Raw genomic sequence first — 25,385 nt, forward strand, 5'->3', positions numbered from 1 at the left:
TTGTACTTCTTATTGTGAAACCATTGCCCACCATAACCCCAAATGACTTAGTTGCATCCATCGTTTGTCTTAATTTGCTAACAAGACTATGAGAAATAAAATTGTGGGAAATCTCTCTATCTACTAGTACTATCACCTCTTCTCCATCATTCCAGCCTCAGAGTTTTAAAGTGTTACCCAAGGTTAATCCAACAATGGAATTTATAGAAAGAGCGATAGGGTTACCTTCGATGCTGGCTTCTTCCTCTATTCTTGTATTGGTTTCCTCTGCTATTGTTTCTTCATCGTCAGTAACTAGGAGGATCTACAATGCTCTATTTTTACATCTATGAGTAGGCCCAAATTTTTCATTGCACTTGAAACACAATCCTTTCTCCTATTTGTATTGAATTTCAGCCTCGAAAAGTCATCAGAAGTTGTTTTCACGGCCAATTGAGGGTGTTGACGTGATCGATCTCTCATCTTTATCGATCTCACCACTGTCAGCATCAACAACCTTCCCTATCATCATGAAAATACTCCTCTCAGCCGCATAACCAAACCCATCTCACCTCACCCTCGTTTGCCTCACCAATCACCGACAAAAATCGGTTGTTGTCGTAGTCAATGGTTTTCAATTTTCGATCGATTCACTCACCAGAAATCAACTCTATCGCCACCATTGTACTCACTTGACACTTTCTCTTCAAAAGCCATAACATCCCGACCTTCAATTGTTTGTCAATCATCATCCCCATTTTTAGGGTTTCAAAACACTGTATTTAAGCATCATATACATGCCTTTATAATCTAACTTGAGTATTAGAGGGTTAACGTTAGTGGCACCCCGCTGGCCTCTAACGCATGGCTCATTTTGTAGAATCTAACAAGTCCTAAGCCATCCGAGGAGGCAGTGGCCGAGGTCATGAGTCCTAGGCCAAGGTCGTGAGTCTAAGGCAATAGAAGTATTGTCTAAGGTACTAAGACGTTTCTTAAGTTGTTGTTTGACTCTTGAAACTAAACAATAAGAAACGAGCTCTATTAGGACCCAAGATACGGAGCTGTAAATGGAAAAAGTTAAAAATTTGGGGTCAATGAATAGTGGTGAGTGGAAAGAATTTGATTGCGCAGAAATTGTAGAAGCCATATTGATCAAAGACTGCCTTTATGTTCATATATAAGATGTTAAGCAGTTTGGGTGTTTCTCTTTGGAAGCATGAAACTTCGGTCGCTGGAATAGTGGCAGCTGGCGTTCTTTCAGGCTGGGGGAGTCATTCTTTGGGTCTTGCAACTTGGTTGAATTCCCTTCCACTTATCTTCTTAGATTTCCCTTTGTTCTCAGTGGCCAACTTGGTTTTTGTTTCATCCTTTAAAGCTTTGGACTGGTTAATAAGTTATTACATAAGTGAATTTCCCTCCTCACCTTATTACCTCAAATCACCTTTTCACATGGCTTGTTCCTAGTAGCTCACTGGATTTCCTTATCCTATCTTTTTGAACTCAGTGCTATAGTAACCGAGCTTGAGTCGAGCTAGCTCGAGCTTGAGTCGAGCTAGCTCGAGCTCGTTTTAGGCCAACAAATTTGAGTCCAGCCACAAAATTGAAGGCTCGATAGACTCGGCTCAAACTCGATCTTGAACCATTTGTAATTGAGCCAAGCTCGATTAACCAAAAACTCGGCTCAGCTCGATTACATCCCTAATTACTATTCATCATAGAAAAGGTACGACATCTCGTCTCAAATGGATGACATGTTGTTGTCCTAAAACCAACACATCTTCCTTACTAAACACGATGTTCATACATTTGTCAAATATCAACAAACCTTTTGTGATTTTCAAAACATCAAAAATCACCATGTATAAGTGTATATGCTAATTTAGTGGCCTTAAGTGATATTTATCCTAAATATTTTTTTTAATCAGTTTCCGGAATGACATGCCATATGACATTTGTTATGAAAGCGACATGTCATCCATGACACAAACAAGAAACGAATATTAATTACCCCCGTGATGTGTAAACAATTAAACGTCTGATATATGTCCTTAATTATAACAAGAGGAATAATACTATTTTATATATAATAAGTTTACTAAATGATGTGTTACATTATTTTTTATACTTAATTTTGTATAAAAACTTTGTAAAAATAAAACTTGATTAATTTGAACTAAAATAATAATGATAGATGGGATTAACTTCCCTTGGCATGTGAAGGCACGATCAAATTGCATAACAGATCAAAACTAGCCCACAAGAGTAGGCCAGACCACACCATATTTCAAAGGTTTAGAGTTGACTTTGACTCAAAAGGAAGAAGATGATACAGCAGACCGTCCCATAACGTAAGACTAAGAGAATATGGACAGAAACTGATGGCTCAGTTGAAATCCAAGGAGCTTCGCTGCAATAACGACACTACTCGCAACTCGGAATGAGTTGATTTTGACTTTCTATTGCATTCACATTCGTCATATTATTCTATATCCATAACTCAAAAAAGTCCAACTCTAACCACCCAATATTGTCTCTCTCACCGTTTACTACAATCCTCCATCCACGAAAGTTCCTTTCATATACATCATTCAAATGCAGTATATGCCAAACCCTGAAACTAAGCACAATACTCGGAACAAGCTAACCCAAGATTAGTAGAGTTTTCAACTTTCAACAATGGCTTTGAACAACAATGAAGGAGCCTCTTCGTCTTCTTCTTCTTCTTCTTCTCGTCCCTGGTGGAAATACGATGTTTTTGTTAGTTTCAGAGGAGAAGACACTCGAAAGAACTTCACTGATCATTTATGCAGAGCTTTGGACGAAAAGGGTATGATCGTTTTTAGAGATGATGACAAGCTTGAGAGAGGCAAACCCATTTCGCCAGAGCTCGTTAAAGCCATTGAAGAATCAAGATTTCCGTGTTGTTTTTTCGAGAAACTATGCGACGTCGTCCTGGTGCTTGGACGAACTTGTGAAGATTGTTGAGTGCATGAAAGAGATGGGGCAAACTGTTGTCCCGGTTTTCTATGATGTGGATCCGGGTGATGTTCGTAAACAGAGGGGCAGCTTTGGGGAGGCCTTCATAAGCATGAAGAAGCTAATTTTGGAGCTGAGAAGTTGCAGAAATGGAGAGATGCTTTGACTGATGTGGCTAATTTATCTGGTTGGCATTTGCAGGACAGGTATTTTTTTTCTTCTTGCTCTACAGATTGTTAATTTCTTTAAGGAATTATATGGGTGATTTGATTAATTTAGCAACAGCAGATTTTGTATGATAGATTTCAATGTTCTTGTTCGTATAGCTTAGCATGTGGTTACAAAACAATGTAATTGTCCCATAACAAGTTCTCACTCATTTCCCCTAAATTAACCTCTAGTTGTAAATCCAGGGCAGTTCATCATGTTTAGCACAAATCTTGATTTAAATTTGTTGATTATGATGAAAAATCTGTATTTATCGGTTACCAATGTCTTTAAGACATTCCTCTAAAATTGCAAGACAGTAAAATCATAGATTCAAGATCTTGGAAATCAGCACACTCTTGTGAATAATAAGTAGACATTTGTATGTGCATGAGGTATGCATTTGTATTATTGGAGAATATGCATATTTATTAAATTTATGAATTCAGAATTACTGAAGAATATGAATACAAATTATAAAAGGGTGGTCATCTTCTATATTCTTTGCAGGCATGAGCAACATTATCCAGAGATTGTTGAAGATATAAGGACTAAGTTGAGGCACTCATTCTCATATGTTGCTAAGGGCTTGGTTGGAATAGATTCACGTTTGCAAGAATGAATTGTTGTTTAGGTATGGGGTTGGATGATGTTCATATGTAGGGATTTGTGGGATGGGTGGCATTGGTAAAACAACTATTGCTAGGGTCATCTATGACTGCTTTCCTATAAATTTGAAGGTAGCAGCTTTGTCGCAAATACAGAGAGATTTCTGAAAAATTTGGTTCATCGCTTTACAAGAGCAACTCTTTCACAAACTCTAGGGAAAGAATATACCTATTGGACATTCATCGAGGAATCTATCACAGGCTGCAGAAAAAGAGTTCTTATGTTCTTGATGATGTAAATGAATAGAACAATTAGAAACATTAGCAGGTGACCGTGAATGGTTTGGTCCTGGAAGTAGAATCATTATAACCACTAGAGATGAACATCTGCTGATTGCACATTGTGTGGATTAATATACAGGGCCAAGAGTCTAGTTTCCAAGGAAGCTCTTCAACTTTTTAGTTTGAAAGCCTTTAAGCAAAACCTCCGCTGAAGAGTATATAGAGCTATCTAGGAGCATTGTAAGCTATGCTAACGGTCTTCCATTAGCTCTTGTAGTTTTGGGTTCTTATCTCTTGGTAGAAGTGTAAATGAGTGGAGAAGCGCACTCAAAAAACTTAAAAAATTCCTGACAGGAAATTTTTGATGTACTCAAAATAAGTTTAATGGCCTGGAGGAAACAGAGAGAACATTTTCCTAGATATTGCATGTTTCTTTCTTTGAGGAAAGTAACCCGAGTGACTGAAATACTAGATGCTTGTGATTTTTACCCAGAAATTGGACTTCGAGTTCTGGCTGATAAATATCTCATATCAATTGACAATGACAATGATAAGTTATATGTCCACAGTTTGCTAAAAGAAATGCTCAGGCCATTGTTTACCAAGAATCTCCCAAAGATCCTGGCAGACGCAGTAGGTTATGCTTTACAATGATATCCGTCGTACTTGAAAGGAAAAAGGTAAGTGACCATAAAATTTTATTGGTTATATGTAATGCTTGTATCATTCAAGAATTCAACTTGTGCTTTACTTCTCTTTTCCTTGTTCCTGGTGAATTTATAGGGAACTGAAGAAGTTGAGGTCATATACCGAGATTCATCGGAATCAAAGGAGATATCTGTGGATGCTGATGCATTTGTAGGGATGAATAATCTGAGACTGCTTAAAATCAGCGATGTTCTTCTTCCTAAAGGGCTTGAATTTCTTCCCAATGATTTACGGATACTTAAATGGCATGGATACCCTCTAAAATCATTGACATCAAGTTTCAAAGCAGAGAAACTTGTTGAACTTGATATGTCACACAGTAGCATTGAACTAATTTGGAAGGATATAGTGGTATGATCATTTCCTTCAGACCTTTATTCCATTGAATATGTTTTAAGTTTCAAAGATGATGTTCTAATCCTCTGTGTTTTATGTCTCTGACAGAATTTAGATAAATTGAAAATCGTCAAACTCAGTCATTCAAAAAAGCTGACCAGAACTCCAGATTTCAGAGGAGTTCCAAATCTTGAGAGGCTTATTCTTGAAGATTGCACAAGTTTATATGAGCTTCATCCTTCTATCGGTGACCTCAAAAGGCTTCGTGTATTAAATCTCAAAGACTGCAGAAACCTGCAGAGTCTTCCAAGAGTAATCGCTGGATGGAGATCTCTTAAAGTTCTTTTGCTCCTTGGTTGCTCAAAAATTGACAAATTGCCTGAGAACTTAGGGGATTTTGAATGTTTGGAGGAGCTTGATGCTGGTAAAACTTCCATAACAGAGGCTCCTTCATCCCTTGTAAATTTAAAGAACCTTAGAAGGCTCTCATTTAAGGGATGCAAGGGACAAATGCGCACACATTGGAACTGGTTCGGGTGCCTATTGCCAGCAGTAGGCCCAAGTTCCATGAGTTTTTCATTACCTTCCCTGGTAGGTTTATTGTCTTTGACCGAACTTGATTTAAGTTACTGTAATCTCTCTGAAGAAACCATCCCAAGTGATCTTGGCCACTTATGTGGATTGAGAAAATTAAATCTAAGCGGGAACGATTTTGTTAGCTTACGTATAGGCATCAATCAACTTTATAAGCTGCAAACTCTGAAATTGACAGATTGCCAGAACCTTCAAGCTCTGACGGAACTTCCGTCAAGCATAGAAAATCTAAGCACATATAACTGCCCATCATTGGAAAACTTGGGTGGGCCCTTGAGATTAAGTATGTCAAATTTTCGGGAATTCTCTCTTCAAAATTGTTTCAGATTGCTTGAGAACCAAGGTGGCGACAATGTGGCAGTTTCATTGCTAAAACATCATCTTTTCTTGATAGCAAATATCAGGATTTTAAGGGTCGCATCAATGTTGCTCAACTTCTTTGAGAACCAAGAAAGCAACAATCCACACACTGCAATTATAGTCAGTTCGATCCGCTCAATGTTGAGTATCCTACATCAGGTATTTTTCATCCCTCTTTCTTTCTATCAATCCCTTTTTCTCATTTTTAACACCATGATTTTAATGATACAGGAACTTTCTGATATCCCTTCTGTCATGCCGAGACTAGTTGTTTTTCTACCTGCAAATGGAATTCCAGATTGGTTCAGATTTCAGACTACAAGCACTTCATTAGCCATTCACTTACCTCCAAATTGGTACAATGATTATACATTCTTAGGATTGGCTATCTGTGCTACTTTAGAAGTCCAAGAGAATCATGGACAGGAACAAAGAAAAGATGTCCAATGGCTTCCACCAGTTTTGCAGTATATTTCAAGTCCTTCAGGATGCGATTACAAGTGTAAGTTTTATTTGTTTTCTGCCGAGAACAAGTGCTTAATTTTGGGCAAAGAGTCTCTCTTGAATGGAGAACGATTGGCTTTGTCAAATCATCTCTGGCTTTTCTTTATACCATTCGACGAATACTTCCAAAAGAGGAAATGGAGTCACGTTGAGGCTTACTTTAGACTTGAGGGTTCAGGTCTTGAGTTTAAAAAGTGTGGGGTTCGCCTCGTATACTTAAAAGATGTAGGGTTCGTTCAATCAGTGTTCCAAGGCCTCAATGGCCCTCAGTTGGAAGACTTTACCATCCTACTTAACCATTTTGTACAAACAGCAGCTGGTGGAAGTGGAAGTAACTCTTATGATGAGGAAGTAGATGGTACTGAAATTAAAGAATATTCAGTTGATTCCATGATTGAACTCAAGAAGTAAGCCAAGAATAAAATGCCAGCGCCAAATCTTTTTCCAGTTTGATTGTTTCGACTTTAGACATGGTTGATTGATCACCCAATGAGGCACCTTTGTAGTCCTGGCACATTAAGTCTCTATCAAAGTTTCCCGTGAGCAAGTCGAGGATCTTTTCTAAATCTATTCACTATCACAACTGCTAAATACTCAATAAGACGACTGTAATATTTCCAGGAGACTTTCATTTCTTACATCAGGTAATTCATTTTTGTTCTAAAAATACTCGCACTTGTTTTAGTCTTCAGGGCTTGATTGCTCATTTTCTAGTGGATTTTATTTGAGTAACAGTTTAAACAATAACATTTTCAGAGTTTCCTTAATGGTTGTAAAAAATTCATGCAATGCCAGGGCTGAACAATGTTCAATGTTCTTTATCTTTAGCCACGCCCATTAGTGATCTCATGGTTCTATTGAGACTGAACTTACTACGTTAAACTGATACTAAGAGAATGAAATTTAACTTTTATTATGAATTCTTCACATTTATATGACTTCAAAGTACAATATGAATATCTGAAATCTCTGATACTGTGTAGGTAAACTGATACTATACCATGTCTTTGTGGCCACGCTGAGCTGCAATGTGAATTGGTAGCATCCCTTTATCATTTCCTCGAATACTATGTAACTCATCATTCTTCTTCAACCTTGCCATGACTGCTTCCACCCTTGGGGATGCAGCAGCAAGAACAAAAGAAGTATCCCCATCAAAATTTTTACTAGCCAATTGTTCTCTCGCCATATATTTTACCAGTTCCTGACAAACATAGAGGAACTTGCCGCAGCTGCGATGTGGTGAGCGGCGTCGTTGTTGTCTGATATCCTAACTGTTAAATACATTCATAAAATTTAAGTGAATCTACCTCCAAAATATCCCAATAAACGATGAACTAACCATTGTTCAGTGCAGCTTCATACAACCTTTTCAAGTCTTCATTCAATCAAAATATTTAACTAGCCATTTATTTTACAGAGTAATCTTAATAAATAGATATCGATCTTAGCCGCTATATTCAATAAAAACTCCACGCCAAAAGGAGAACAAAGAAAGAAAGAAACGGATTGAAGGGGTTACCTCTTTTGGTACAGAGCATTCTCCACCTCCTGGCTTCTTCTCCTCTGCCTTCTCACTGGTTTTTGGAAACTGTGGGAAAGCTTCCTTAACGGAATATTTCAGAGGTACAGATTTAGAGAAAATTTGAAGTTATTAAATGGCTAAGATATCAGACAAGGACGACACCGCTCTCCATATTGCAGCTACGGCAGGTTACTTTCTCTATGTTTATCAGAAAATTTTGATGGGGATATTGCTTTTGTTGTTGGTGCTGCATCTGGAAAGGTGGAAGCTGCCAAGGTGGTGTTGAAGAAGAATGAAGAATTACCAAGTATTCGCGGAAACAATAAGATGTTACCAATTCAGAAAGCAGCTAAGCATGGCCACAAAAGACCTGGTTTTTAACCCTAATTAGGGCTTAAAGAAAGAAAGGGTTATGTTCCATAAACCAATGAATAAAGGGGATAACGCTCTGATAGACTGAATCAACGTAGTCTCTTTTAAAGGATGAGTAAAGAGGTGAAGAAGAAGACGATTTTGTAGTTCCCAATGAGAGTTCGTATTGGTGTTCATATAAAGATTCGTTTTATTATTTCATAAATTTCATCGAGATTTTTGTTATTTAATCTTTTTTTTTTTTTTTTTAACTCCTTATCATATTTGATATTATATGTCTGATGTTTGGTATGTATATATATATATATATATATGTATATATATATATTTTTTTTTTCTCCAATTGGATTGGTAAATGATGATTAAATTATAATTCGTGAAACTTTTATTTTTAAATTATTTTTATTAATATATTGTGAGATGATGGAATCAAGTTTCTATGGTTAAGAGTAGGGGTGCATACAAGCCGAGCCGAGCCGAATAGTGGCTAGCTCGAGCTCGGCTTGGATGTGTTGGAAGGAGGCTCGAGCTTGACTTGTTTAAGAAAATGGATGGCTCGGCTTAGTTCGGATGTTTATTAGATGAGCCGAGCCGAGCCAAATTCGAGTCAATATTAAAAAAAAAAAATTACAACGTGCAATATGCCTTCTGCCTTCTGTCCAGTTTATATTGAATTCACCAAAATTGCATGATTCAAAGCAAAAAAAATTTAACTTCACCTTAATCTCAGAATTCAAACATGGGAAAATGAAACCTTCATCCAAAAATCATTATTCAAAGTAAAAAAAAAGCTCTAAATTCAACAAACATTCATCCAAAGTAAAACACAAACTATAAATTTAACAATCCTTAATCCAAAAACAAAATTCAAAGCAAAACACAAAAAAAAAAAGCAAACATTAAGCATATGGAATTCAGTCCATGGAAAACAAAAAGCATCATATTTTCTTCTGCCGAATCATATCAACAACAAGACTAGCAACTTCTCTTCTCTTGCATCAACAACAAAACCAGCAACCAAAGATATTGCAGTTCCATTTGGCTACCAAATAGCAAAAAAAAAAAAAAAAAAAATTACATCAAAGAATGTGATTTATCAAGATGTTTTTATGTCATAATAAAAGTTCATCCAAAGTGAATACAACTTTTGACTTTCCCCAGTTTGGCAGCAACAAACCAAGTGATGGGAAGATGGAATGGACCTATATTGAAACTTTAATGCTGGTTGAGATTCCTTTAAATTAACATCACTTTAAGCAACAAACTTATTTTCACAAAAAACATTCTCAAACAAATTTGGTGTAAAAAATAAAGTACAACCACTTTTCATCCAATCATCTAAGAAGGTTCCTAAGAGTTGATATTCACAATAAAAAGAATAATAACTAATTGCAGCAAAACTAATCAAAATGATCTCTCCTGCATCAGTTTTCTTTCATTTTTCTTTTCAACCCATCTCTTCACTCACCAAACTCTAACAATTGCATGCAGCCAACATTAACTAGAACTTAAAATATGATAATGAGACAGTAGCCAAATGAAAACAATTTAAACAAGACAGGGGCAGCCAAATATGTAAATAAATGAGACAAAAACCAAATAATTTGAGAAGTATAACATTTACTATCACTAACATGTCAAGATTCCACCAAAACTTCATAGGATTGGAAGCTAAAACTGCTCATTTGTCTTCTCTTTCTAAACAACAAAGAGGAAAACCAATTGTTTTAGTTTGAATAATGTTAATAAATGACCAAATAATACCATAATTTTAATAAATTGGACTATGGAAGTATGAAATTTACTTTGTAACTTTTCTTGACTCCATAGCAATTGCATCACCAATCACCACCATAGAGTAGCACTTGCGCGGTATCGGGAGACAACGATGATCAATAAGTGTCAATAACTTGACTCCCAACACTGAAAGTTGCCTCCGAAGCGACTGTGGTGATTGGAATGACAAGTATTTCACGAGCCATCATAGATAAAATATGATAGTTCATTTGATTAAGCGTCCTCCAATCTAACGCATCAAATGAGGTATCATCCTCGTCCCATAACAAACACCTCTCTTCCAGATAATGATCTAACTCATATTTCTCATGTTGTACCATTTGAGTTGTCCTAACAAACTTACAGAATCGTGAACTAGTACGTTTAGGGCGTTGTACAGGTGGTTCACTAGTGGAAGATTGACTTTTCGCCACATATTCCTCATAAATCTCATACAAGGCAGCTCGCACTTCATCAATTTTGTCTTGTGCTTCTTCATTAGGAAACAATTGTGGGTAGGCAAATTGTAGCAACCTCATTTTCATCCCGGATCCAATATAGCTGTAATTGCCATTAAGAAATTGCATTCCCCCTAATACTTGTCAAACTTTCCTTTCATCTTTCCCACCGTTGATCGAATGAAATTGTCATCATCAAAACACATCTAGCAACTCTTTTATTCACAAATTTCTTGCAAAAATAAGTTAGAAGTGGGGTACTCACTCCCCGAGATGACATTAGTTGCAGAGTTGAAGGCTTCCAAAATCTCACACACTTGCTCAAGTATTTCCCAATCTTCATCTATTAGGGCACAAGTAAAGATATTGTCTAATTGAACTAACATTGGAAACACGTTTCTGTACTGAATTGTAAGTGCCAACATCTCATAAGTAGAATTTCACCTCATTTTGCTATCAAGTATGAGTTTTCGTTATGGCAATTGCAACATCTGAACAATCTCTTTAAACATAATCACTCTTGTCTCTGATTGCTTGACATATAAAATACAGTCATGTATATCTTGAATGATGGCTTAATTTGGGAAAGCCCATCCTGAACCATAAGATTCAATGTGTGTTGTGCACCGCACGTGAAACAACTTCCCACCACACATTAGCTTCTTGTTTCTTCCTAAATTTTCTCTCAAAATCTTGATTGTCGCATCATTACTTGAAGCCCTGTCAACCGAGATACTAAACACCTTGTTCTCAATCCTCCATTCTATTAGACACTTATGAATAGTAGTAGCAATCTCAACACCAGGTCGAGGAAGAAGTATACAAACAAAATTGAGCATACACTTCTACAACTTCTAATCATTATCTATAAAATGTTCGGTGAGAACCATGTACTCAAGCTTCTGATTAGAAGAATTTCATAGATCAGTTGTCAAACTAATCTTGTTGATACTCTTAAGCAAATTAAACAACTTCTTCTTTTGTATCTCATACATAGTCACACAATGTTGTTTCAAAGCAGTCCGCGTGATCTTCTCCCATAGTGGCATACCACATTTTTGCATCATGTTAAAACTCTCCTCCTCCACAATTGTAAATGGATGCTCATGCATGAACACCCATTAGCAGCTAGTTCCCGCATCTTGGCCATATCAAGCTTGGCATCTGAAAATGCAAGTGCATATTGCATTGAGACTTCATCCATTGAACTAGGGGTGTAAACGAGCTGAGCCGAGCCGAGCTTTTGGCTTATCGAGCTCAGCTCGTTTACAACAGTGTCGAGCTCGAGCTCGAGCCTGGTGAGCCTCGAAATTGAGACCCGAGCTCGAGGTCGGTCGAGCTTGATAAGGCTCAAGCCGGCTCTCAAGCTCAAGCTCGATAAGGCTCGATCAAACAACCATTTATCCGGGTTTGATCAAGCCAAGTTCCCCTTTTTTACAACAATTTGCCTGCGTACAACATTTCATATTTACATCCAATGTTGAATTAACCATGATAGTTTCGAACATTACAAAATGTCTATTACCTTACAATCAAAAAACAGTTCTGAATATATACAAATAACATTCCTAGGAGATTACCGATTTCAGAGTGTTTGGTTCGCGATTTGGGATTTGGGGGTCTTTGATTGCGATTTGGGATTTAGGACAACTAGGATGAGGAACTAAAATTAACACTTTGTTTTGGTGTATCGTGTTATTTCAAATTTGCACTTTGGGGGGGAAGGGAAACTGTCATTTTTTAAAACTTTTTTCACTGGAAAATATCAGTTTAATACATAATAGTTTAAAAAATCACCAAAACACCCTGTGAAGTGTATAGTGCTTAATCGAGCCGGACCAGGCTTGCGAGCCAACGAGTCGAGCTTCATTGTGTTCGAACTTGACTCGGTTAACGAATCGAGTTTGAGTCGAGTCAAACCAAGCCTTATCGAGTCGAGCTCTAAACGAGCTTTTATCGAGAACTGGTTGGCCGGAAAAACAACTATGTTTGCCTTTGAGTAGCTATTCGCTTCAAACATGATTTCAGATGTCTTGCAAACTGAGTTATGCTCTTGGTCTCCATTATTGCCAGCTTTGCCTTATAATGAACACACTCTCCCTTTGTAGAATCATCTGGTAGAACTACCTCTTTAAATTCATTCCACACCACTGATGTCTTTGGTCTCTTTTTCCTCTGAAAATGATTAACTTGCTCCTCGCCGGTACAAGGGGTAGAAGCATCAACATCAGTAACATTATGAGAAGTAGGTGTCGTTGTGGGTGTGGCTGTGGGTGTGGCCTCATCATTAGTCCAGGTTTCAAATATACCATATATTGGTTGCATTCGTGAAGTGGAAGGCTATGCTCAATTGGGGGTGGATGACGACCCCATTAGAATTATCAAATCCCTCTACAAAAACAATTTGAGATAAGCATCATGAACAGAGGTTTAAAATATTAGCAAACAAAGTAATTAAGAAATTTATATTAGCAAAAACAATCTGACATGGTCGAGAGCGTCAAGACATCATCAGATTAATAATCACATATCAATCACATAGCAAACAGAGTAATTAGCAAACATCTTGTCACTAAGAAGACAAATTCAGAATAAATATATACTGACTAGGTCTAAGAAGCGCATTCAGATGATAATCACATATCTTGTACCTATCATTTTGGAATTCCTTTGATCATTAAAAAAAAAAACTATTATTTAGCACATTAGGCTTCCTCACACAAATCAATTTACAATGTCTCACACAGATCTAGCTTTTTCAGCAATAAGAGTCAACACAAGGACATGGTCAAGAGTCGAGACACCATCAAATTCTTTGTTGGGTAGAAATATGATTACCACCCTAGACAACATGTGAGTTTACTAATCTCATATTGTAATTGAAAAAACTAGCCTATGGCATATCAATTTACAATACCGCAAATAGAGTAATAAAAAATGGAAGCTCACCTGAGAATCTGAGTTTTCAGCAGCTTCATCGTCAGATTCTACCTTGCAACAACTTCAATTGAAGGGCAAATGAAGGCTGGACAATAGTGGCGTCTCAAACTTTGCGGTGTGAAGAACCCAAGCTCAATGAAGGTCTCAAATTGAAGGGTGGACAGCGGTAGCTGAACAACGGTGGCATGACTGGCGTCTAAGATTTGCGGTCTGAAGAAGTGAAGACGATAATGGCGGAGGTGAAATAAGTTTAAAGGGTAGGGATTTTGGTATTGTTTGTCTTTGTTTTAGGGTAATTGCGATTTACATGAGCTAAAATTCGCAATCGAGCTCACGAGCTACTGCCACTCGAATGACGACGCAAGCACCATCAAGCCCACGAGCAGGTCAAATCGAGCCCAAAAAAGCTTGACAACTTTCACAAGCTTGAAGAAGAGCTCAAACTTGCAAACTGCTCGTCTTTTCGCAAGTCAAGTCCGAGTTCATCACCAGTCACGCCCAAGTAGCTCACAAGCTACTCGATTCGACTACACCCTTAGTTAAGAGTATCTCATAATATTATTAATAAACCTTGTAGTAGTTAGTATGTAATGTGACGTTGAGGAGAAGATTTGAATCCCTTTAAAATTTGCTCTCTTTACAACATGTTAATAGAATACTATAAATTTAGGGTGCGTTTGGTGTAGTATTTTGGATAGGATTTTGAGGATAATATTGAATTGTTGGATAGGAGAGTATTACGAGGTAAATTTGAAAAATTTATGAAAAAGTCATAGGTTTACTAATTTAATTAAAGACCCTACTATATAAAATGACAAAAACATCCCTATCACCTGCAGTGTCAGATTCCGGCCGCCACCGCCGGAATCTGGCCGGAATGATGCGTTACGGCACAGACCGATCGGATATGTGCCGTAACGCATCATTATGGCCTTTTTCGGCCAGATCCACCACGGATCTGGCCGGAAAATGCCAGATCTAAGGGCCTGTTATGGCCGTCGACGGCTGGAAAGGCCAAAACGACGGCCATCATGTGGCCGTCGTTTTCGGTCAACGACGGCCAAGATTTGGACGTCGTTGACCGTCAACGACGGCCAGATCTGGCCTTTTTCGGCCAGATCCGTGGTGGATCTTGCCGAAAAAGGCCAGATCGGTGTAATTTCTACCATTTATGGTCGGAATTTAGGCCGTTGTACAGATTTCGGCTATCATCGGCGGTGGTTGCCGGAATCTGACAAATTGGGTTGATGGGGGGGTTTTTGTTAATTTTTAAAAAAAATTTAGGGGGCATTTAGTGAAATTAATAACCTTATAGGGTCTAAAAGTAATTAAAAAAATAGGGTAATATTTCTGGAATAGTGTGCCAAACATTATTTGGAGAATAAGATTGGAAATATGGATAAAAACAGGGAGCCAAACGCACCCTTAAATGTTCTTCATTCTATTTTTTTTTTTTTTTAGATATATTTTAAAATTGTTAAGATTTCATTTCCTTGGCCATCAGTATTCCTAAATTAAAATTTAGATAATTAAATTAAAAATTCAAAAAAAAAATTAAAGTTAAAAAAAATCCTTACAAATAATCTTAAAAATATAATACAAGTAAACAACATAAAAATATATGTTTATAGATTAAAAAATATATGTAATTAAAAATTTAATACCCTAAATTCAATTAACTAGACACCCAAACCCAATTCCATTTGCGCCATCTTCTCAAAGTCACAGACCGAAGCCATTTCTCTCCATCTCTTCTCTCAATCTCTCAGACTCTCACGCAGCCATCTCTCTCAGGCTCATTTGGCCATTTCTCCTTCACGCAGCCATCTCTCCAGTCGCCATTTCTTCTTCACGCAGCCATCTCTCTCACGCTCCCAGGATCCTCTTCAAAGTGCCGTTCGTCTGGGCTCTCAGGTAGACCTCCATATTCTGTTTCTCTCAAACAACCCAGTGACTGTGTTAGCTGCCTTTATTGTTATTGTTAGGTTTCATCTCTTTTAAGTAATGCGTGATTTGTGTACTTCTGGTTATTGTTAGGTTAGTGCAATTAGTGGTTGAAGAGACTGAAATTGTTATGACCATTGCTGATAATTATATTGCACGATCGTGAAGGACTCTCCCTCTCACTCTTTTCGCACATATTTCATTTCATGTAATTCTCAACTGATTATATTAGAATTTTTGAAAATTCTAGTTTAATTTTATTGTTAATTTGATTAGGGTAGTTTCAGTGTAGCTGAATTTTGTAATGCATTTACAGTTAGTAGCGCAATGGTCTTCATTCGCAAGGAAGGGAAGTTAAGAACATTCACGGACATTGTGCCGGAAAAAAAATCAAGACGTTTTTGCTGACCTTGCCAGTAAGATAGCTATGACGAATGAAAATCTCAATGAACTGGAATACAAGTACAATGAGAAGACCATGTCTTTGGGCAGCATGCTTGATGAGAAGACCATGTCTTTGGGCAGCATGCTTGATGAGAAAGACAAACTACACGATGCTTTTGTTGAAGGTTTGCTCTCGTCTCTTTATGTAGGCCTCTAATGATAATTGAATTACCAAATGGTGTTCCTTCTTAATATGTGGTTCAACATTATTATACTTAATATTTGATTTAAGAAGTTAATAGTGTTAAAATGTTCTTTTTGTCCAATAGAGACAAGAAAGATGCAGCGGCTTTCTCGTGATAGTGTTCTCAGGATCTTGGAAGACCAAGAGAAACTCAGTTGTGATTTGGAGGCTTGGAAGAAGAAAAAGGATGAATGGAGCATAAATTTGAACAACCTTGAAGAAGAGAGAAATAAGGTAACATTTTTGGGCCAGAGAAGTATTCTTAGTAAAAAACTGTAGCATTTTATTTTTGCATAATAATACATCATGTGGAATACAGAAGAAGATGAAAGATGAGTTGGCAGAGAAAGAGGAGAAATTGGGTTCTTTGGAGGAATTAAGTCAAACTCTTATCACCAAAGAGCGTCAGAGCAACGATGAACTACAAGAAGCATGTAACAGAGTTAATTCAGGTATCCCTAATTACATTACTTAGATGATATCTTGTTGATCAAATGGCTTAAGCCTAATCAAGGGGAATCTTCCTATCTAATTCATTAAATATGTGGGTTCATGGCAAGCATGGTGGCCAAAGAAAAGCCGTCAAGATGTCCCAGAGGCAAATCTGAGGTCCAAAATATCAATGATTAGGGCAATCATATTCTTGATGATAGTGGATAAGGGATAAAGTATATTGAAAATAAAAGAAAAAGTAGAGGGTTTTTTGGGTCATCTTTTCAGAAAAGTAACTAATGAGAGGTCACTAGTATCTATTTTTGCTAAATCTGTTGGCGTGGAAAGTTGCATGAAAGGCATTAATTGCATAGATGCACAGTGTTGATTAGATTTGTTAAATTAATTGTTTCCTAGAGAATCATAAGGATGAAGATATTTCTGTTTTGATAGGTTTTTGTAGATATTTTGGGTGGTCGTACGACTATTGGAATAAAGAAAATGGGGGAGATTGATCCAAAGCCATTTCAAAATGCATGCAAGCAGAAGTTTTCACCGGAGGAAGCACAGGTGCAGGCCTCCACTCTTTGCTCCTTGTGGCAGAAGAATTTGAAGAACCCAGAGTGGCACCCTTTCAAGATAATAGAAGTTGGTGGGAATGCCAAGCCCGAGGTAGCATGTTTGATCTCGTTCTTGCCTTATATTGTTGTTATGCTGTAAACTTTGTTTTTATTGGTGGCATTCATATACATGAAACATAGTTAGCCTGCAAATGTATAAAAAATTTCCTGAAATAATTTATATCACAGGCTGAAATTTCTTGTCTCTGATGATGGATGGTGGAAATTAAAAGTTCATTTTCTTAAACTTTTGTGCTGTGGTTGGAAATAGTTCACCTAGTTTTGGTCATCTTATCCTTTTCTAGGTGTTGATTTCCAAATGCAAACAATACTTATATCTGCTGCACATGGACTATAATTTTTTTCAGTGTGAGTAGATGTAACGGTCATGCATGGTGCATGAAATTATAAATGAAGACGACAAGAAGCTACAAAAACTTAAAGACTTGGGGGATGAGATATACGAAGCAGTTGTAACAGCTCTGAAAGAATTGAATGAGTATAATCCAAGTGGGAGATATGCCATTCCGGAGATATGGAACTTTAAAGAAGGAAGAAAAGCCACACTAAANGATAATCAAGTAAAGAAAAGAATCTGTGTTGAAGTACACAAGAAGAAAGCACTTTCATTTTTGTTTGAGATGGAAATAAATCTATTAATCTTCTCCAATTTCTCTTGATGTTATTCATTAATTCCCACTTTAGCTATAGGTTATGGTAGAGCTATGTAGATACCTTAGTACTAAGGAATAATCTAGGAATAATACTAGATGTACAAGCTTTTTCATGGAAATTAATGGGGACAAAATGAATGAATAATGCATATAAAAAACCAATTCAATAGATGACTAATGCGACAATAAAAGAGTTATATCACTTCAATTTATATAATAACATCATCCGATACAAAAATAATACACTTATAAGTATTTACGATTACACTTTTAATTGTTATCGTTTTACTATGGGTTGTGAATTGAACATATATAAGAAAAGTTACTATTCCAATTTATGACAAAATTATAAAAGATAATTATTACTCCCTCTGTTTTTATATAAAAGTTATTTTAAGGATGTTTTATTTTTTCAAATTAAAAGTCGCTCCTTGTCTTGTCCTTTCTCCACTTTTCGTCATGGCCCACATCTCCTCGGTCTCTCTTTATCTTATCTTATCTCTTCCCCTCTTCTCCTCGCTTCCATATTTTCCATCGCCCACTTCTTCTTTCTCTACTCTGCGTCTCTACTTCTATCTTCTCTCTCTTTTTCAGAACAAAGTTTAAAGACAGGATCCCCGACTCATACTTTACCGGAGGTCAATTCTTCGACTTTAAGGAGCCACGTTTCGCCGAGTTGCTGTGTGGAGTCGAGGGGTTCGAAGGCGTAAATAAGACAAATGCAAATTATTTAAATATGCAGCGGGAAAGTTTCCCACCTGCAAAATCAAGGGAAAAAGTTGGGTGGGAGGGACAAATTTTTTTTATTAAAAATCGTGCCCAAACTTAAAACGACTCTTATATAAAAAATGAGGGAGTAATTTTCACTTATCTTTTCCATTGGTTAATTTTGGCACCACCAACCTACAAAAGAGGAAATAAAAAGAGTTTACTTTTAAATTAATACCTCACATGTCTCAAACTTTCAATCAATAACATATTTATTAATTTAATATGATNTGTGGTGAACTTTTACTGAATCTTATGAATATCTAACACTTGAATTCTAGCAATTTCGGGTATGTAATGTGGTTTAAAGGACACAATGTGTTGGGAAGTGTCTTTATTAGAAGTGCTTTAGACTTAAAAAAGTACTTTTTACGGGTAAAAGCATTTCAGGAAGTGTTTCATAAAAAGAGTGCTCATCAAATGTTGTCTTCGGATGTATTACAAGTATATATAAAATTAGCGGCGGTTCTCTTTAGACCATGTAATTTTCATATAAAACCTTTTCGTACACAAATGTTTGTAGTTTTAATTCGAAATCTTACTTCTTTTTGAGAAATATAACATTTTGAAGCCATAAATATTTATATTGATTATGGTAGTGCCTTCAGTTAGAAGTTTTTTATAAATTAAAAGCAAATAATGAAGATCTTACCCGGGTGAATTAAATTGAAAAAGTTTGAATTAAAGGAAAATAAGTCCTCTTAATGACTTGTAACAATGTTTTAAAACCTGGCTTGACTTGGTTGGTCAATTAGGACCTAAGGCCTTTATCGGGTTAGGTTACTAATTTTTTTATTTATCGAAAACCGTAGAAATTGAGATGATGATCGACAAATAATTGAAGGCTGTGATGTTAGGGGTTTTAAAGAGGAAGGGTCGTGATTGCAATGGTGGCGATAGAGGTGATTTTGGGTGAGTGAATTGATCGGAAATAAAAAAAAATTGTGGCAACAACAATCAACTTTTGTCAACGATTAGCGAGGCGAACAAGGTGAGGTGAGATAGGTTTTGGTTAGGAGGATGAGGGGAGTACTTTCGTGGTGTTTGGGAGGATTGTTGACATCGACGGTGGTGAGATATGGCTTGGGTTAAGATTTAGCCGAAATCGGTGATCTTTGTTAGATTTTATGGGGAATGGCTCAAGGGATGATTAATTGCATTTGGTGTGTCGTCATTACCAACGAGTCAACTGTCGATTTACACTTTAAGTGTGTTTGCTAAATTTCAAACCTGTAGAGACTTAACAATTTATAGGAGTGTATTTGCTGAATTTTAAACTTTTAGACACCCGGTTTGACCGACGGGTCAAACCTGTTAAATCGGTTAACCCAAGACCCGACAACTTTGTTGAGGTTCATCTCAGGTTGGTTATTAAAACATTAACTTGTAATGTGAATTAAGCTGTTTTTTTATTTTTTCTTTTTCAGGAACTAAGATGCATAACATGATTACTGGAGGAGACCTTAGATCAAACAAAAGACTTTAAAGAAAAACCCAAAAAGTAACTATCTAAACTATACAATTCAGATGTGAGCTCGCTTCTCCAGCTCAATGAAGAACAAGTGCAGAAGCAAAAACGTGGCTTTAATTACGGAGAGGGAGAGCCAATTCCCAGGTTTCCAATGAGCCCAACAGCAATTATCAAATATAAAAGAGCACACTACACAGATCTTAGTGAAACAATGACAAAATATAAAAGATACTTTTCTCTTCGTCAAACAAAATGAGTAGAAAAGACAATCACAGAACAGTGGGTTGAAAGTGAGGAATAAGAAATTGAAATACCACCAGAAATGAACAGAAGCCAAGAGATCTTAATTATATTGGAAATGAAACATAACAGTAAAATGAATTTATGGGACTCCAAGAACTAATGAGCAACAGAAATATATCATAATGTACTATACAAAAGATAATAAGGTCTCTTGATGCAATGGTCTATCTCAATCACGTTCAAAAACCCAGGAGCATACCAACAATCAACTTCAGATGGAATATAATGAGGAAGAAAACCTAAAACTAAGATGGCAACCAAAACTACCGGTTAGTCGGATAGCAATCAACACAATGAATTCAATACCTTGAGCAATCTCCAAACCCAGTGCATATAGAACTTGGCCTGGTAGCATAGTCTGTCAGAGAGAGAGAACTCAAACAAAATTTAAAATGTGCACAATAGATGCGGCAAAGAGATTTGATATGACTAAGGAAGTGGAGTTGTTCAAATATGATTTGCTGTAAGGACATGCTGGGACAGCAAAGCCAACTATTCATGCATCAATCATGTTTGAAGGTAAGGTTACTAAACCACCATACTTTATCGCACTTTGTATTCGCTAAACAAGTACAAAGAAATGGGAAGTCAGATATTGAAAAAATTATGAGATCATACCAAAACACATATAATGTTGTAAACTAAAATTATGGTCCATTAAACTTGTAGTGTGTTTCGTGGTCCTGAGGATTAAACGGGCTCAGCTAGCAATTGTGCCTGGATATCTCAGTTACTTAAAAAAAAAAAAAAAAAAAAGGGAAAAAAATCTGTCAAGAAACTCTGCATTATCATAAATAGAAACAAAGCAATTTGGTTTAGGCAAATTATACTAAAGACTAAAATAATGAAGTAGATGTTACCTCGGATAACAAATCATCAAATGACACAATTAACAGGCACTGAAGTTTTCCTCCCTTCAAAACCGGTAGGTGACTATTGAATAGACAAAATATCATGCAACCTTACCTAGCAAGACTGATAATAGTCATGCAGAACCAGAGGCATTCAATGTTTAAAGAAAGGCTCTGCTTATTGTCAATCTGAGTTATTCTGCTTCATTACAGTGTGTAGGCACTTTGATCATGGTGAGGATAGAGACAGCAAAAACCACACTTTGCATTTATGAAACAAGTTCATAGACCAGATAATGCGTGAGGAAACGAAAAATACTAAAAACTTACCAGAAAGTTTGAACTCAAAAGTGGGTCAGTAGTTTATAGGATGTACCATGAATCCTTGCAACTTCCATGTACCAACTCAAGTGCACACTGAAAGAAGAGCACGTGATACTAATAGCAGGTGGAATAAGGAAGATTTGTAATTTGAAACAAAAGAAGGTTAACCAATTGAGACACCATAAACAAGAGTTAAAATAGAAGAGACTAACATCACTTTTTCATGACAAAAGAAGAAAAACAGGCACACAGGCACACTAAAAATGAAATACAATAGAAAAACAGAACTTTGATGATTATTCCAACTGAAAGGGGATAGATAGAAAAGAGAATCTAAAATACGATGAATAAGAAATTATTTAACAGAGAGATACAAATAAATACAAAAATCATACAATCAAGTTCAGCACAAAAAAGACAAGAACTTCCTGCTCTCTATGAAGTTCAACTTCAACCATCACACTCCTAGTCCTAAAGCAAAAGTGTTATTTTGGTAAGAAAATGTTTAATTTACTTTGTCAAACTAGCAAATATGTTGTATCATACCATTGTTTGTTCAATCTGCTTTGGCTCTTACACATGTAATTTGCTGCTCCTTCCATATTACTGATATTAGGTATTAAGTAAAACAAAATGCACCAATTAACAAACTAGACTGAACACAAAGCCAGGAGGAGATTCTAAAGTTGTGCACTACAAGAAGGCAATTGACAGAAAAATAATAAACATAAGAAATATTCATTAATTAAGCAAATTGTTACCAAAAGTGTACAAGGAGGTGTATATGTAAGGCATACTCATACAATTGAATAAACAACTTCTAAAACCTTTTTTTTTTTAAATTAATATTCACTTTCAATGAGCATTTTGTCCATTCTCAACACCTAAACCAAACAACACACCAGCATATTTCCCCAATGGGCTGCTAAAGAAATTCTCTTTCAGTTTCCTGAACGTACATGATGTAAGCAAACTATCTGAACCCGCTTGATGACAAATCCCAACTCTTTCAACTTCCAACAACTCTGCAAGCTTGTTCAATCCACCATGAAGACTATTGCAATACTTCATCAGGTGCTTGATATCATATACAGTTGGAAAATAAATTCTGATCAAATTAAAGAACTTTGCTTGTGTATCAGGCAAATTCTGGCATGTTAAGACCTTTAGCAAGTATCCAAAATCATACCCACTATGAAATGTCACCCAATGCACACTATCATTCAAAACAATCCCAGATGACATCAATAACTCTCCAAACCTCATTACATCAACACCCTTCTCATTATTTTTCTCAAAATCGATCCCACTTTGTTTCAAGAGCTCAATAGAGTCAGTGGCAAACACATCCTCATTAACATTGAACTCACGAAAATTAAATTGCCAAATGCAATATTTATCCGTTCCACACGTGGGTAAGTTACCTTGCTCATCCGAAAAAGTGAGGCCCAACTGGATTAACTTCAACATATCAACATTGTCTTTCAAAGTTTGATAATGATAGTCATTACTGTTCTTGAAATTTCCCACAGGTCTCAAAACAATGCCAGGAAATTCAGTGTCCATTGCAACGTAAGGAAAATCATCAACGATTTGGCGAATCAAATCAAATTCTTGTTCAAGAGTATCATTCCAAACCTCTCGAATTTGGATTGAATCGCCCTTTGGCAACAGAGACATTCCTTATAAACTACAAAAAACCAACAACAAAATTCCTCTCTAGAACCAAGAATTAACAATTGCATTCAATACAAGAAAAACCCTAATCTCAACTCCACCAAGATCTGCACAAAATCAAACAAAAACAAACTTAAGCCATAAATTATAATCGACCCACAAACAAAAGACTATAAAATCACAAAAAAAGTAATAATCTTTCCCCAAAAAACAAAACCCTCATCTCAATTTGGCCTAGAACCACCAAAAATGAATCAGACCCACAATATTTCACAGCAAAGGCATCAATTCTAACAACGCTACATCAAATAATTCACTAAAGATGTACTCGGACCTCAAAAAAGGGAAATTTGAAGAATCGAACGGCGGATCCTGAGAGAAAAATTGCAGATTCTAGAGAGAAAAATGAACATTATTAAAGAGAGAAAGAAGAAAATTTGTGACTAGGGTTTCATATCTGAGGGCGTGTGCAGAGATATAAAATTTATTTATTTAGATTAAAAGAACTTGGGGCTACGTTTTGTTTTTGTGTTTTTGTTTTTTGTGTGCTCACCTCCTCAAGAAGATGAAAGGAGAGAAATGAAAATATTGTAAGTTTTGAAATAAAAAGGATGAGTGAGGGCTGAATTTTTTTATTTTTATTTTTTCAAAAGATTTTTCTTTTAAAAATATTCTATATCTCAAAATTTAAATACCCTATAATTTTCTTTATTACAATTACTGTTATAGTACATTATATGAGCCAATAGACTTATTAACGATTAACTTTTTACCACCCAAGGTTTGCCTTAATGACTCTTTCTACCCAAAAAGTTTCAAAATACTACTTTCCCACCCAAATTTTTTATTCCGTTAATAGCCAAAGCCGATTCCGACCGATTCCAACATCATTTGAACCTTTGGTCTCTTATTTACAAAGCATCTCTCATTCTGGCATCTGATTTCTCATCGATTATCTATTATCGCAAAGTTTGGGTTTCCTATTCTTAACTGATTTCGGTAAGGAATATTCAATTAGTCACCACCATTCGATCCATCGACCTCCACTCTACAAAACCCCTCTTACCGTAGCTCTTGATAACTCGCCAAACACCGACTGAAAATGTGAAGTATATTTTGGGTATTAATGGAATATAAACTTTGGATGGGAAAGTGTCACTAAGGCAAACCTTGGGTGGGAAAAGTTGTTTACTCTTAATTAAAATTTTTCTTAACTTAATCATTAATTTTGTAAGTTTGTTAACATGATTTTGTAGTGTATGGTTAGTATCATTTTGTGTTAAAATGGTGTACAATTTTATAATTATTTCTATCTTAATGCCATGATTCTTAACTTACATTTCTTTTTCGTTTTAGCTTAAAATGAAGCACAAATTTCTAACAATTCTTTATATTTTAAGCCGGAATTTCAAGAATAATAGATATGTGGTTGATCTATATTAGAGTTATCTAATAATATGAATAAATTTTGAAGATAATCTTTTTTTTTTTGTAAGCGGTAATTTTATAAAAGAATAAGGAATTACAAACTGAGGAGGGTAAACCCTAGAACTAAGCCATCCTAAGGACATCAAAGGAAAGTTGAGTTAACGACTTTTTCCCACCCCAATAATGGTTTAAAGACATTTTTCTACCTACAGACTTTTAAAATACTACTTTACTACTCAAATTTATATTTCGACGGCAAACAGAGAGCAAAATCGGTACCAACTGTTGGGGCTTTTGAACAGGGGATGCCGATGAGTCTTTTCATGGTGGAAAGTTGGATTTTGGTGGTGGGGAATTAGGATTGATCAAAATTTGACTTGGGAGGGGCGGTTACACAAACCCTAATCACTAAATTGTCGATGATTAACGGGGTCAGCGGGAGTAGGGTTTGAGGGGTTTTGGTGAGTAATGATTAAGAAAGAGAATAGTGGTGTGGGGTCATAAAGATCTCAGAATCAGAAACAGAATATAAATTTGGATAACAAAGTGATATTTTAAAAGTTTGTAAGTTGGAAAGTATTATTAAGCTCTTATTTGGGTGGAAAAAAGTCGTTTATTTGAGGAAAGCCGGCAACAACGG

The 25,385-nt window shown here is 36.2% G+C and overlaps 4 protein-coding genes and 1 long non-coding RNA gene across 8 annotated transcripts; 3 read left to right on the forward strand and 2 right to left on the reverse strand.

Annotated features, from left to right (window-relative positions):
- The first annotated feature begins 2,655 nt into the window (after nt 1–2,655).
- Nucleotides 2,656–3,784, forward strand: LOC116128357 (TMV resistance protein N-like). Its single transcript, XM_031414068.1, has 3 exons — nt 2,656–2,934; nt 3,040–3,161; nt 3,673–3,784. The coding sequence occupies exons 1-3, from the start codon at nt 2,656–2,658 to the stop codon at nt 3,782–3,784; spliced, it is 513 nt and encodes a 170-aa protein (XP_031269928.1).
- Nucleotides 3,785–4,077: 293 nt separating this feature from the next.
- Nucleotides 4,078–7,627, forward strand: LOC116128396 (disease resistance-like protein DSC1). Of its 2 annotated transcripts, XR_004127750.1 has the most exons (4): nt 4,078–4,732; nt 4,836–5,111; nt 5,205–7,198; nt 7,538–7,627. XR_004127750.1 is itself a non-coding variant. In XM_031414106.1 (3 exons), exons 1-3 carry the CDS (start codon nt 4,703–4,705, stop codon nt 6,963–6,965), a joined length of 2,067 nt encoding a protein of 688 aa, XP_031269966.1. In that variant the 5' UTR covers nt 4,078–4,702; the 3' UTR covers nt 6,966–7,323. The 2 variants fall into 2 exon arrangements, 1 of the variants encoding a protein (XP_031269966.1); XM_031414106.1 differs by lacking the exon at nt 7,538–7,627 and having other exon boundaries at nt 5,205–7,323.
- LOC116128397 lies at nt 7,441–8,628 on the reverse strand. The gene is made up of 2 exons (XR_004127751.1): nt 8,077–8,628; nt 7,441–7,828 (listed from the first exon to the last, which is right to left on the reverse strand). It is a non-coding gene; the product is annotated as an uncharacterized LOC116128397 (long non-coding RNA).
- A 6,764-nt stretch (nt 8,629–15,392) lies between these two features.
- LOC116128400 (factor of DNA methylation 1-like) lies at nt 15,393–17,816 on the forward strand. 3 transcript variants are annotated; one of them, XM_031414111.1, is made up of 5 exons: nt 15,393–15,539; nt 16,283–16,431; nt 16,517–16,649; nt 17,083–17,301; nt 17,555–17,816. In XM_031414111.1, the coding sequence occupies exons 3-5, from the start codon at nt 16,614–16,616 to the stop codon at nt 17,624–17,626; spliced, it is 327 nt and encodes a 108-aa protein (XP_031269971.1). In that variant the 5' UTR covers nt 15,393–15,539; nt 16,283–16,431; nt 16,517–16,613; the 3' UTR covers nt 17,627–17,816. The 3 variants fall into 3 exon arrangements, with proteins under 3 accessions (XP_031269971.1, XP_031269970.1, XP_031269973.1); XM_031414110.1 differs by lacking the exon at nt 15,393–15,539 and adding an exon at nt 16,077–16,138; XM_031414113.1 differs by lacking the exons at nt 15,393–15,539; nt 16,283–16,431 and having other exon boundaries at nt 16,442–16,649.
- A 4,531-nt stretch (nt 17,817–22,347) lies between these two features.
- On the reverse strand, nt 22,348–23,878 carry LOC116128373 (probable CCR4-associated factor 1 homolog 6). Its single transcript, XM_031414081.1, has 2 exons — nt 23,652–23,878; nt 22,348–23,424 (listed from the first exon to the last, which is right to left on the reverse strand). The coding sequence occupies exon 2, from the start codon at nt 23,318–23,320 to the stop codon at nt 22,496–22,498; it is 825 nt and encodes a 274-aa protein (XP_031269941.1). The 5' UTR covers nt 23,321–23,424; nt 23,652–23,878; the 3' UTR covers nt 22,348–22,495.
- Nucleotides 23,879–25,385: the final 1,507 nt, after the last annotated feature.

Source organism: Pistacia vera, unplaced genomic scaffold, assembly GCF_008641045.1.
Source record: "Pistacia vera cultivar Batoury unplaced genomic scaffold, PisVer_v2 Contig2, whole genome shotgun sequence".
NCBI classification, from domain to species: Eukaryota; Viridiplantae; Streptophyta; class Magnoliopsida; order Sapindales; family Anacardiaceae; genus Pistacia; species Pistacia vera.